The sequence below is a fragment of the Dunckerocampus dactyliophorus genome, chromosome 1 (genome assembly GCF_027744805.1).
Source record: "Dunckerocampus dactyliophorus isolate RoL2022-P2 chromosome 1, RoL_Ddac_1.1, whole genome shotgun sequence".
NCBI classification, from domain to species: Eukaryota; Metazoa; Chordata; class Actinopteri; order Syngnathiformes; family Syngnathidae; genus Dunckerocampus; species Dunckerocampus dactyliophorus.
Genome location: NC_072819.1, coordinates 5759946 through 5775208, shown reverse-complemented (window position 1 = coordinate 5775208; position 15263 = coordinate 5759946). Strand labels below are relative to the sequence as shown.

Genomic DNA, 15263 nt, shown 5'->3' with positions numbered 1-15263 from the left:
TATTACTTAAATACCTTAATTTAGTATTTTTTATGACAAACCAACATTTTTGGAAAATAAGGTAATATTATGGGAAAAAAATTCATAATATTACTGTATGGGAATAAAGTCATAATAATACCAAAAGAAAATGTATGAAGACTATTTAAGAAGAAAGTTGAAATATTTGGAGACAAAAAAAAACAGAGCAAAAATGGCGAAATGGGGGTTTAACGGACCTAACGTACCTCCATCCTCTGTAGGCATATGGCCACGCACTCGCCACAGAAGACCCACCAGTGCTCGTTCTGTGAGAAAATGTTCCACCGCAAAGACCACCTGAAGAACCACCTGCAGACCCATGACCCCAACAAGGAGGCTTTCAAGTGCGAGGAGTGTGGCAAGCACTACAACACCAAGCTGGGCTACAAGCGCCACGTGGCCATGCACTCGGCCACGGCGGGCGACCTCACCTGCAAAGTGTGCATGCAGAGGTACGAGAGCACGCCCGTCCTGCTGGAGCACCTCAAGAGCCACTCGGGGAAGTCGTCGGGCGGCGCCAAGGAGAAGAAGCATCCGTGCGATCACTGCGACCGCCGCTTCTACACGCGCAAGGACGTGCGGCGCCACATGGTGGTGCACACCGGCCGCAAGGACTTCCTGTGCCAGTACTGCGCCCAGCGCTTCGGCAGAAAGGACCACCTGACGCGCCACGTGAAGAAGAGCCACTCGCAAGAGCTGCTGAAGATCAAGACCGAGCCGCCGGACATGCTGGGCCTACTCGCCTCGGGGTCGCCTCCTTGCTCCGTGAAGGAGGAGCTCAGTCCCATGATGTGCAGCGCCGCCCCCAACAAGGACCCCATGATGGGCAAGCCCTTCCCGAGCGGGGCCCCCTTCCCCATGGGCGTGTACAACCCCCACCATCTGCAGGCCATGTCCAACTCTGGGGTGGCCCACCCTCACCCGCCCCTCATGTCTGCGCCCCTCTCGGCGGCCATGAGCATGGGCTGCCACATGGAATCCACTGGATCCCTGCACCCACACTCCCACCACCACCACCACCACCATCACCACCACCACCACCACCATTCCCCTCCGCCGCCTCACCACCAGCCCCCGGCCCCCCAGCAGCAGCACCACCCCCAGCAGGCCCCCAAGTACCAGCTGGGATCTACCTCATACCTGCTGGACAAACCCTTGAAGGTGGAGATGGAGAGCTTCCTCATGGATCTGCAGAGCGGTCTGCCAGGTCCGGAGCCCCACGCTGCTGTTTCCCCCCCAAAGGACGGACTGGAGCCCCCTGCTGGCCTAACGGAAGAACTGTGCGGGGATCCGCTGCTGTCCAAGAGCCCCGCGGTGATCGCCGAGTCTCTGTGCGCTGCTAACATGGACTTCTCCCACTTACTGGGCTTCCTCCCGCTCAACCTGCCTCCCTACGGCGCCCCCATGAGCGCGGGAGGACTGGTGATGGGCTACACCTCCTCGGCGACACCCTCCTCCTCCTCCTCGTCTTCCTCATCTCTGCACGCCGTCGCCGCCGAGCCTCACGCCGCCTCGGCTTCTGCCTCGGCAGCGCCTCTTACCTCTTTGCAACCGCAACCTCAGGAGCAGCAGAGCTCCGGCGGGGGTCTGGGCCTCGGACCCCTGCACCCTCTCCCGCCAGTGTTCAGCTCCAGCCTCAGCACCACCACGCTGCCTCGCTTCCACCAGGCCTTCCAGTGAGAGCGCGCTAAAGCTTCTCATGCATCCTTAAAAGGAAGTTTCAAGATTTTATTTGGATTTTTTTCCCTTTATCCTGTAGTTATGACGACGTAGTAACCCTTCATTTTACCTCCCAACGCCATTTAAGTCCCCTTATATCCCCCCCCTTATTTAGTCGTGTATAGAGGGCAGAATCAGTAGGCCAAAAGGCGTGGTACTGCGTTACTTTCGAAAGCAATAATAGGAAAAAATATATCAAAGATCAAGTTTAGTGAAGATGATCTGTATTGTTGTGACGCGGATACAAAAAATATAGTTTGAAGTGGAGATTTTTTTTTGTTTTTGTTTTTCTTTGATGTATTTGTAAGAATGGCGCAACGTCTCACTTTGAGGGACTATCCACACGGAAACGGAAATTATTTTATGGTTTCAGCCTATCATCCACACGGAAACGGCATCCTGGGTGGAATTTTTTTGAAAACGGCTTCCAGAGTGGGAAAAGAAATAATAAAAAAAAAATTCTAATTAAAAATTTAATGAGAGAAAAAGGACAATATTTTTTCAAGGTGTATATATATTATAAGAAACAGACAAAACAAAATAAAATTGTTGTTTTTGAAAAAATCAGCAGTAATTTTGCGGGAATAAAGTCAAAATATGAAGAGATCTGAAGAAAGTTGAACTCTATCAAGAAAAAAGTAGCAATTTAACAAGAATAAATTCATAATATTATGAGGAAAAATAATTTTATTTTTGCAGCATAAAGTTGAATTATTAAAGAAAAAGGAAAATTTTTTTAAAAGCTGTAATATTATGAGAAACAGACAAAATAAAGCTGTCATTTTTGGAAAATTACTTTGCAGAAAAATTTATAATGTTAGGAGAATAAAGTCAAAATTTTATGGGAATAAAGTCCATTTATTTTGAGAAAAAAATGTACAAAAACAAAGTTGAAAAATAAAAAAAATAACAATAGCAAGAATGGGAAAACAGATGTAATTTTATGAGAAAAAAGTCAAAATATTAAGAGAAAAAGAATAAACTTGGAATATTATATTAAACAAACAAAACATTTTTGGAAAATTAGATAATATTATTGGAATAAAGTCATAATATTACTGTATGGGAATAGAGTCATAATAATACCAAAAGAAAATGTATGAAGACTATTTAAGAAGAGTCGTTAACGTGTTATATTTGACAGCCCTAATATAACTATCTCTATACATTACACTTCTCCTGATATTTTGTTGTCTTATCCTCCGAAATGACTCGCAGAAGTATTTCTACTTCTTGTAAGTGGAGACGACCAGCTTCGGAAAGCTGACTTATGTGCATTTACAGCGCCACACGTAGGCGTGCCTTGTGTATTACATCCTTTTCACCCAGTGATCCGTTTCCCGTCCGGATGAGACTATTTACGAATCCGGCACAGTGTGGATGCCAGTTTTTTTCAATCCCAGGAACGTTTCCGTGTGGACTGGACAGACCTGGGCCTGAGACACAAAAAAAAAGAGCTCAAAGTCCAGGATTTACCTCAAAAAGCCCCCATCCCATTCTGGGAAAAAAAAAAAAGCCCCCATCCCATTCTGGGAAAAAAAGTGCTCTTTTGCGCAGATAGAAAATATGAACAGAGATGATCTGCCCAGATTCCTGTTTACTGTTTTCTTTGGTTGAACAGTTTAACGGGATACGAAAAAAAAGAAATGTGAAAAGTGTTGGTTTAACCCTTGAAGAGTTATTGTCCATATTTTGGACAGTGAGATTTATTTTAAAGAGAAAAGCATTTGGGGAAAAAACGTTTGATTGCTTCAAGGTCTCCCAGGTTGGAAATAGATGAAAAACAAAAAAAATGGCACCATGCCAACATTTGTAAAGTGTTGCATCTCTGAGCAAAATAAAAATGCTCCAGAACGTTACAAAAGTCCAAGTTTTGACACATAGACTCCCATTATAATGTCTATTTTTTGATGCACTGAAAACCTCATATTTTATCATGCATTTCCCGTGATTTCCGCTTCAATCCATTCAGTGGCGAGTCGAAAAACAGCAGAGAGGGATTTTTTTTTTTTTTGAATTTACACCCACAATCCACTGGATGGCGACACAGCCTAACTAATAGCGTCTTTGCAATGAGCGCCCAATCGTGCAAAATGAACGTCATGGAAACTGTCCATCTTGCTAGAATAGGTGCGTGTGTGTGTGTGTGCATTGCTGGGTGAAGTTATTTTGCAAAATAAAGTGTTATTTGCAAAATTGTGCATGTATGCACGGAGCATGCGTGTCTGTGGTTGCAGCGTCAGCGGCGCGTCAGCGGCGCGTCACTCCAACATGGCGGCTCTGCTTGGGGGAATGCTGGGAGTTGTAGTTTGATGTTTCTATTGGTCCAGCGTTTGAATCTGACCCCCCCCCTCCCTCTTCCTATTGGATAGCGGTGTTTTGAGAGCATTTCCCAATGCGGCTCGCCTTGGAAAACAAGCTTTTTCTCTGCAAAACAGCTTTTTGTCGATAAAACAGCTTTTTGTCTGCAAGACAGCTTTTTGGCTTTTAAAACCTTGCAAAACGCTTTCTTGCATGCTGCAGAGGCCACACCTGGACCTTCACGAAAGAGAAAGCAGTGTGGACTTTGTGACACACCCACTGAGAGCGTCCAATGTCTGCTCGAAATGCGGCGTATCAGTATGACGAAATCATATGAGGCCGACTTGCATGAATTGTTCGAAAAAAAAAAAAGTTGTTTATTGTTCATGTTCATTCACGTTCAAAAATAAATAAATACAAAAAACTATATATGCATGGATAGGTCTGATGCCACTGAATATTTTGAGTGGTTGAAAGTAAAAAAAATATTCAGAAATTATACACTTCCAAGGGTCTGTCAATATTTGAACAAAAAAACGCGTTATGGGGTAATTAACATAAAATTGCCATTGTCAAAAAAATGTGCATGCCACAAAAAATCTGTTGTTGTGATTTTTTAACATATTCAAGGCCCTAATTATTCATATCAAACATTCCAATTTTAATTAATTTTTTTATATAGATATACACATAATTGTTTTTTGCTGAAAGCACATTATTGCTTTTATTGTACATAGAGGGTATCAAAAATAAATAAATAAATAAAAACTATATATGTATGGATAGGTCTGATGCCACTGAAAATTTTGAGTGGTCGAAAGTAAAAAAGTATTCAGAAATGACTGAGTTATTACATTTTAAAGACAGAGCCAAATTTGGGCAAAAAAATCAGTTGTGGCATATGTGTGAAAAAACTCTTCACGGGTTAAACAAAACAAACAAACATTTTTTTCTAACTTTTCCTCAAGAGAAGCACTTTTTTTTTTTTTTTTTTAGCAGAAGGCACTTCATCTTTAGGAATCTGCTCTGTTTCCTCAAATTCCCAGAATACACTTTACGCTTCCTCATTACAGTTTTCAACCCTCAGCTCGCCCTTGAAGGGGCCTCTTGTCGCCGGGATTTAGTCGGACGTTGTACAAAAAGTGGATGTTTTGTGGGATATCTTGAAAATGCTTTTGGATTTTTTCCTTAACAGCGAAGAGAAAAAAACAATGACAATGACAAAATTTGAACTTTTTATCACAAAAACAAATGATGGCTGGATCGATACCAAAATATCCACTCTTCCTAATGCCACACTTTCCGATACTGGTCTTGATTCTCTTATGGCAAGGCTGATATTCTGACAGATTTGAGTGTTGGAATGAACTGGAATGAATCATGTGACATTTTTCCAATTTCAGCAATGCTGTGTCGATATGAGACGATATAACGATACAGAGACTGAATGATAGCATGTAGGCAGGGATGCACTGATCCACGTGACATAAAAATGACAAAAATGCTGCTATGCTAATGTTAGCCTATTAGCAATGCTAAACCTAGCATGATAGTACTAGATGTCCGGCAATGTTTACATTATTGAAAATGGCAAAAAAACGCTACTATGCCAATGTTAGCATGATAACACTTAACATTAGCGCAAAGTATTCCTATGAGTTCTACTGATAAAACGGCTAAAAATGCTAACATGTTAACGTTAGCATGCAACACCTAGCATGGTAGCGATAATAAATACTATATAAAAAATTATAAAAAATGTAAAAATAAAAATGTATAAAAAATGTAATACTTATGAAAATGTCTAATTATAGTATACCTAAATTTTAATATCTGCCGATACCAGCACTATTCCGATACTGGAGCTCTGCTTGCAAAACAAAAAACAAAAGAACGTAGTCATTTTTGGAAAATTGTCTTCGGGGGAAAAGTTATAACATGATGGGAATAAAGTCCAAATATTCTGAGAAGAAAATATATTTAAGAAGAAAGTTGAAATACTTGGAAAATTGGGGAAAACCAACAGTGAAGTTGATATTAATAATAGGCTTTTCCACCTGTATGACAAAGCTGAGATGAATTATATAAAGTAAAACTTCATAGCATATTTTACAAAAATATCAAAGTGGGAAAGTTGCATCCTTTCATGTTTCACTATGTGGCCCTCGCTGGAACAGCCTTCATCAATTAGCATAAAAGTATCAAGTCAGTATCGGACAAGGGAAAATATCAGCAAGTATCATTTAATTTTGTATAAACAAGTGATCGATAAGCAGCTGTATCATGACATATGGAAGTATCGGTATTGGCATCGGTGGTACACCAAGCAATCTGTATTACTTGGTATCGTATGGGTAAGAAACTATCACACGACTTTTATTCTGTTTTTCAATACCTTTTCCGTGCAATTTCCGACTAAATTCCGGCCTCTTTGGGTAGACAAGACGTCATGAGGATCCCTGACATATGTGAATGCTTAAAAAAAAGGAAAAAAAAGAGTTACCGTGACAGATGAGGAAAAAAAGAATGTTATTGCAGTGTACGAAATATCTCATTATTGCTTTGATCTCAGTAAAAGTGTATTTTTAGCTGTGTTTTATTGTGTGGACGTCTGGCAGGTTTACATGACTTGTGGATCTTGCAAAGCACGGATGAAGTATTATTAGCCTTTTTCCCTTCAGCGGTCCGTCTCGAAGCCTACTTCACTTGTTAGCATAGACTGTGGACGCTAGCTAGCGTATTTCTTAGCGTTAGCTTCGCTTCAACGTGCGACATTGGGCTGGTGGATTCCGCCAGGAAAAAGGGTTATTCCGTAATGAATTAAGCTTCTTTTCTTTAAGCCGTTCAGAAACCTGAGCCCAAAGTGAACCCGACACCTCAAAGCGCAAGCAGTGGATGTAGGAAGCGTTAAAAGACACCTTTACAAACACATGCATCATCTTTATCATGATGGACACGCATATTCGATTTCCGCTCACGCCCGAGACACCACTAATAAGTACATTTCCACCAGAAATTGGGTAAGTTAAAACCCTCAACAAGGCCGTTTAGTTGCCTAAATAATAATGACTTGGAGTGTATGAGAAAGTGACCATATGAACAAGTACAATGGTGTGAAAAAGCGGTTGCCCCCTTCCTGATTTCTTCTTTTTTTTGCGCGTTTGTCAGGCTTAAATGTTTCAGATCATCAAACACATTTAAATATTAGTCAATGACTACAGCAGTTTGCGAAATGCAGTTTTTAAATGAAACCTTTTAATATTAAGGGGGGAAAAAATCCAAACCTACATGGTCCTGTGTGAAAAAGTGATTGCCCCCTAAAGCTAATACCTGGTTGGGCCACCCTTAGCAGCAACAACTGCAATCAAGCCTTTAACTTGCAATGAGTCTCTTACAGGAGGAATTTTTGGCCCACTCATCTTTGCAGAATTGTTGTCATTCAGCCACATTGGAGGGTTTTCCAGCATGAAGCGCCTTTTTAAGGTCATGCCACAGCATCTCAATAGGATTCAGGTCAGGACTTTGACTAGGCCACTCCAAAGTCTTCATTTTGTTTTTCTTCAGCCATTCAGAGGTGGACTTGCTGGTGTGTTTTGGATCATTGTCCTGCTGCAGAACCCAAGTTGGTTTCAGCTTGAGGTCACCAACAGATGGCCGGACATTCTCCTTCAGGGTTTCTTGGTAGACAACAGAATTCATGGTTCCATTTATCACAGCAAGTCTTCAGGGTCCTGAAACAGCAAAACAGCCCCAGGTCATCACACTACCACCACCATATTTTACTTTTGGTATAATGTTCTTTTTCTGAAATGCGGCATTAGTTTTACACCAGATGTAATGGGACACACACCTTCCAAAAAGTTCAACTTTTGTCTCGTCAGACCACAGAGTATTTTCCAAACGTCTTGGGGATCATCAAGACGTTTTCTGGCAAAATTGAGACGAGCCTTAATGTTCTTTGTTCAGCAGTGGTTTTGGTCTTGGAACTCTGCCATGCAGGCCGTTTTTGCCCAGCGTCTTTATTACGTTGGAGTCATGAACACTGACCTTAACTGAGGCAAATGAGGCCTGCAGTTCTTGTTGATGTTGGGGTCTTTTGTGACCTCTTGGATGAGTCGTCGCTGCACTCTTGGGGTCATTTTGGTTGGCCGGCCACTCCTGGGAAGTTTCACCACTGTTCCATGTTTTCGCCATTTGTGGATAACGGCTCTCACTGTGGTTCGCTGGAGTCCCAAACCTTTTCCACACTGATAGATCTCAATTAATCTCAGTTAACTTATGTTTTAACGGGGGGAGGGCAATCACTTTTCCACACAGGGCCATGTAGGTTTGGATTTCTTTTCTCCCTAAATAATAAAAAGTTTTATTTAATAACTGCATTTTGTGTTCAGTTGTTTTGTCATTGACTAATATTTAAAATTGTTTGATGATCTGAAACATTTAAGTGTGACAATCATGCAAAAAAAAAAAAAATCAGGGAGGGAGCAAACCCTTTTCACTCCACTGTATATTGTACAACACAGCAGCAACAGAACCAATGTTGTAACAGCAGTAATAGCGCAGATGAGTCGATTATAAACAACAGTATGACACATGTAACACCCGCGGCATTCACACAGACAAGCTGAGTAGCGACACTTTAAAGCGCATGCAGAGCTAGATATGACTACGGATGCTACGTCGGACAGCTGAATATGTTATCAAACTATTTGTCGACTTCCAAAACTGGCCAGACGTGTAGTATACACAACTACAATACAGGAGCAACAGAACCAATGTTGTAACAGCGCTAAGGAGCACTAATAGCCCCGATTGTAGACAAACAGTGCAACCGTGAGCATGATTTTCACACCAACATGCTGAGTAGTGACATTTTAAAAGCGCATGCAGAGCTAGATCGAAATGTTTTGGGGGGGGATGAAGCTGTCGTTTCAACACGTAGGCATCGCCTTTCTACATCCACTGTTCTTGCTGTCACTCCACACTGTGGCCACGCTTTAGGCCACGCCCACGGCAGGGCGTGGCTACATCATAGCACATAAATTTAAAAAAATCATCTTGCTGCTCGGCGCTACGGTCGGCCCTCCGCCATAGGCCACTAGATGATTTCTGTTGTTTTTCTTTATTTTCTTGAAGATGCACAAAACCCAACGCAACTGACAACAATGTTCATCAAGCCACGCCCCTTTTCCTCCTCTCTCTCTTTCTCTCTCGGCTGCTTGGTAGAGTCAAAGAAAAAGCGAAAAAAAAGGGTCTGAAATAACGGCGACGTCCGCAGGGTGTCGCTTTTTCTTTGTATTTTTTTTTCTAGTTGTTTGTGTGGATTTTGTTGTTATTGTCTGTTTGTACAAAAGGACCTCGAGAGAAAAAAAAACAAAAAAAACAACACAACACATCACCTCATTTTTATTTTTCTTACCAAAACCTAGGGAGAAGAAACTACCTTTTTGCACAATCGCTTGGCTACGCACTGTCCTAACTTGTCATTCACATATACACTCCACAAATATATATATTTGTTATATATATATATATATATATATACATATATATATATATATATATATATATATATATATATATATATATATATACACACACACACACACACACATACCAGGGGTGTCCAAAGTGCAGCCTATTACTGTTTTGTTATTGGCTCAAGGTGCATTCTAACAAGAAAACTATAAATAAAAAACTAACAGAAAAATCAGCAGTCATTTTACAAGAATCAACTCCAAATATTAAAAGAAAAATGTTGTATTCGAACGAGAAAAAGTCATCATTTTATTAGAATAATGTCGTAATAACATTTTTGCTGCGTTGAAATACAACAGGAAAAAAAAAAATCATTTTTTTTCCCAAAGTGGCGATATGTGAAACAAAGAAAACTAAATAAAGTTTTGAATTTTGGGAAAATTTGTTTGGGGAAGAAGTTATAAAATTATGGGACTGAGGTCAAAATATTATGGGAATGAAGTCATAGTTACAAGATGAAAAAGGAAGAAACAGGACAAAAGTTAAAATAGTTTAAACAGCAGGAATCAGTTGTAATTTTACAAGAATAAAGTAAAAATGTTAAGAGGGAAAAGTCAGAAAATAATTTACAATTTTATGAGGATTAACTCATGGCATTATCAGGAAAAAATGTCATTTTAGCAGCAATTGAAATATGAAAATAAAAAGATTTTTTTCAAAAATCATATTATTAGAAACAAAATCAAACATTTCTGGAAAATCAGGTTGGGGAAAAGATTATAATATTATGTGAATAAAGTCATAATATTACGAGAAGAAAATTGACAAGAAGAAGGTTGAAATAGTTGGGGAAAATAAATCCAGCAGAAATGGAAAAAACAGCTGTAATTTTACAAGACTACAGTCAAAATATTATGAGAAAAAAGTCACAATTTTACAAGAATAACCTTGTGATATTAGGAAAAATAATCTCATTTTAGCAGCATAGAGTTGAAATATTAAGGAAAAAGATTTTTTCAAAATCATAATATTATGAGAAACAAACAAAACAAAAAGTTGTAATTTTTGGAAAATTAGGTTGGGGAAGAAGTTGTAATATTATGGGAATAAAGCCAAAATATTATGGGAAGAAAATTTACTCGAAGAAAGTTTAAATAGTTTGAAAATTAAAAAAAAAGAGCAACAGCTCAAATGGAAACACAGATGTAATTTTATGAGAATAATGTAAAAATATTTAGAGAAAAAAGTCCTATTCTAACGAGAAAAAGTAGCAATTTTGTGAGAATAAAGTTGTAATATTAGGAGGAAAAATAATGTCATTTGATGCAATATTAAAGAAAAGAGACATTTAAAAAAAATCATAATATTATGAGAAACAAACAAAACAAAAAGCTGTAATTTTTTGGAAAAATAGGTTGGGGAAAAATTATAATATTATAGGAATAAAGTCAAAATATTATTAGAATAAAGTCATAATATTCCAAAAAAAATTCACAAGAATAAATTTGAAATAGTTGGAAAATTTTAAAAAAACTACTGTCATTTTACGAGACTAATGTCAAAATATTGAGAGAAAGACGTAAGTAAAAGTTGCAATTTTACAAGAATAAAATTGCAATCATATAAGGGAAAATAATGTCATTTTAGTAGCATAGAGTTGAAATATTGAAGAAATTGTTTTTTATTTTTATATTGTGAGAAACAAGAAGAAAATAAAATAGTCACTTCAGGAAAATTTCATTTTATGGGAATAAAGTAAAAATATTATGGGAATTAAACATCATAATATTATGATAAAATATAGGAAGAATATTTAAGAAGAAAGTTTGGAAAAATGTAAAATGGGAAGTTGATATTAATAACAGGCTTTTTCACCAACATGACAAAGATGAGATGCGCTTTTTTCTTAAAATATATTTACTGTATAAAACATCTTAGCATATCTTACAAAATATCAAAGTGGCAAAGTTCTTTCACTTTTCAAACTTTGTGGCCCTCTCTGGGAAGAAGTTTGGACACCCCCGATATGAGCAGTCAGAAAGTCAGCTTGCACTGGTGTTTAAAATGCAAAAAAACCCAACAGATTAATCGCATTAATTAATCCCAGTTATTAATCGTTATTTCAACCAAGTTTATCGCCCGACTTTCGGAAATGTTACTTTTTTTTTTTTTTTGCCCCCGCCCTGTACTTACAGTATGTTGTGACACGCGTAAAGGAGTCACATGACTGACTGATTCTAAAGCAATGAGCACCTTTTGGAGTATGAAAGCGCTTGGACCATGGAACGGGAAAAAGTTCTGTCTGTTACCAGACTAAATTTGTAGCAATCAAAATTGAGCGTGTTTTTTTTTTTGTAAGAAATGTCCCTTCAAAATAATAGTTAAAAAAAAAAGATAAGAAAAGCAGCTTTTGGCATGTATGAAGTTTGTCCTCCCTGGGTTTCTGTGAGCTAATCGGAGTTTCTCGCACTTTCAACCTTTTAAAAGTAAAAAGAGTATTTTTTTTGTTTGTTTTGGTTTCACTTTGAACGTGTACATGGATGTGAACTTTGACCTCTAGACTTTTTATCAGCGTTTGTGTACTACAGTGTTTTTGATAGACCTCCCACTAATAGCCCCGCCCCCTTTTACTTTCACTTTCACTTGGGACTTTTTCTGACTGTACAGGTTAGCCTTATGCAGTGACATTAGTCATCATCTATGTCAAATATTCCTATAGCTCATGCCATGAATAATTATCTGTATAATTATTTTCTATTATTATCCAATGCCATTAATAATTATCAACAAAAGGATTATCTATAAGTACCTAATGACATGAATAATTATTGATATATTATCTATATAATGCGATGTCATTAACAGTTAGTTAAATAGTTATCTGTAATTACCTCATGCCATGAATAACTATACCATTGTGACCTATAATTATTGACATCATGTTATCTATACTATGTAATGCCATTAATCATTATTGAAATTATCACCCATAATTGCCTTGTGTCATGAATAACTAAATTATTATCTAGAATTATTTAATAAATGTATCATCTATCGTTATCTAATGGCATTAATAATTGATATAACCATGTATAATTATGTCATGGCAGTATTTATGTACATAATTATTTCATGTCATGAATAACTAATATTAAATATGAATAATTACCAATATATTATCTATAAGTATCTAATGGCATTGATAATTACTATTATTACTATATGTAATGTCATTAATAATTATTGACAGAATGATCTATAATTATGTAATTTCATTAATTGATTTAAATAATTATCGATAATTATTTCATGTCATGAATATTTATATAATGATTTTCTATAGGCCATTAATAATGATGACGTGTAATGATCTATTGGCATGAGTAATTCTATAATGATCACATGATAGGTCACATGACTGATGCACGCACGTCCCCTTTTCATCCTCACACTTCCTGTTTTCTTTTTGGCTAGCGGGCGCACACAAACACTTTTCAATGAAGGGAATTCAACAACATCTTTGTTTTATTTTTTTGGGGGGGGGGGATGGGCGGTACATAGCGCTTTCCTGTCTTGGGTACTGTCTTCATAGACCACATCCAAATCTACTCTCATGTGTTTCTAGTGTTTCATGGTAAAGTTGTGCATTCCAACCTCTTTGTGTATTGTTCTTTTTATTTTTTAGCCCGTTTTAAGTGTGTCAGTGGCAAACAAAAAGGTGAAACACACACACACACGGATATACAGTGTGTATATATATATATATATATATATATATATATATATATATATATATATATATATATATATATATATATATATATATATATATATATGCACACACAGTATATATAAAATATATAAAGAAAGTGGAGATGAAGAAAAGGACAAGTGTTTGTTGTGTTGCTCCAAATGTCAGCCGCATGCTCGCATGTTTGTTGTTTATTGGTTGATCCAAAGACATGACGACCATCACAACCACACGTGTACAGTACAACAACGTACAGTATGACTTTGTAATAATGTGTTACCTACCTTGACATGATTAAAAAGACAAACCAGGGGCTTTCATACCTTCCTTGCACACCTTTTCATTGCCACACAGTACGTCACTCACTTGTCACTCACATGTCGGGGAAAAATTCCAGTAGTATTCACTGTTATATATGTCAATATTAGGATTTAAATTATATACGTGTTTCTACACCTTTATTACAATTATACCTTTATTTATAGTTATTTTATCATGAGTAATATACATTATCATTTATTTATTGTTTGCTTGTAGTACATTTAATTTATGTGTACATTTTTATTTACTACTATTATTATTAGTTTATTTATTTAATATATTTTTGCATTTTTAGACTTTTTTCTTTTACTTTTTTCAGTATTTTTTGTATTTTCATTGAACTAAAAGAATAGGCAAAAAGCAAATAAATTATATGCGTATTATGCATTTACAGTAGTACCTCGCATAACGTAAACCTCCTTTTACGTAAATTCCACTGAACGTAAAGAATTTATGTAAAGTTTTTGCATCGTATTACGTAAGAAATTCCATATAATGTTGTTTTTTTTTCAATCAACTTTATTAATGCCTTACAAATAACACTAACAATGAAGTCGGTGCAAGTTCAGACCACTGATCTCTACAAATAAATCTGGATAGCTCATTGGTCAATGACTTGTGAGCCCACGGCCGCCATATTGCCACTCGCAAGAAACACTTCTCGGACAATGGCTTATGTGAGAACTTGTGAGTTGTTAAGGCTGTTGTTAGTTTGCTACCCACTCACACTAAATGCAAGGTTAGTCTTCAGACTAACCTCGCACAACAGGTGTGCTTGAGCTTAGTCATAAAGGACTCGGGTATGATCATTTTTAAAAATTCTGTGGTATCATACCATACCTGAGTCATAACGGCTTTACATAGAGGGTCGTGGGGGATATGTAAACAAACAACTGCGACTAGACTACTAAATCATTTGCGGTTGCTTGCAAATATAAAAAAATTTTGTTTACCCGAATTTCAAATGAACCCCCATATGGAGCCAATGTTTATATATTATTACATATTATATTACATATTACTCCTGTGGTTTTTGTTAAAATATATTTCTATATCAGAAAAGAAAAGAGGTCACTCTCTTTTACGATTCATATTTTGTTCAGACGAGAGCATAGTGAATTGTATGAAAGTAAGAAAAAAAAGTAAAGGATCATGTCCATGGATTTTAGTGGAAAAAAGGGATGGGATATGCAGTTAAAATTAAAATCTCTTTCTAGAGGAGTAAAACTACGCATTGTTATAGGGGAGTGCTGAACCAGGGTGCAGAGTAGAATTTTGTCCCAAAGGCAATGAGAATTGGAAGGGGGAAAAGTACATTTAATATAGCCAAAAGATAGAGAATAACGTATCAACTCGTTTTTAAGGGACAAAGGTTGCGTTACTTGAAGGAATGGGAGAATCTCCCCGCTTTTTAATTTAAAATATAGATGTTCTGCGAGCCTCTTCATCTGCTTTGTACACTATGTACGCTGTGCGAATGTAGTCAAGATGTGAGTGGTAAGATGGCGTCTCTTTGGCTTCAGCGGCTTGCACTGCGGCGTGCGACGTATGAGCTATCCAGATATATTATACAGATCAGTGGTTCAGACTAACAGCTTACACTTGGTGACGCCTTCTGACGCTTCACGCTCTCATTGGCTGATTATCGGGGCGATGCCTATGCTCTCATCTC

The 15263-nt window shown here is 37.6% G+C and overlaps 1 protein-coding gene across 3 annotated transcripts in view; it reads left to right on the top strand.

The window, feature by feature from the left end:
- Positions 1 to 14061, top strand: part of plagl2 (pleiomorphic adenoma gene-like 2) — a 74767-nt gene extending 60706 nt beyond the window's left edge. For all 3 annotated transcript variants that reach the window (XM_054770905.1, XM_054770888.1, XM_054770896.1), the window contains exon 5: positions 243 to 14061. In XM_054770905.1, the coding sequence (XP_054626880.1) occupies positions 243 to 1701 (1459 nt within the window). In that variant the 3' untranslated portion in view covers positions 1702 to 14061. The remainder of the gene's footprint in view (positions 1 to 242) is intronic.
- The last annotated feature ends 1202 nt before the right edge of the window (positions 14062 to 15263 follow it).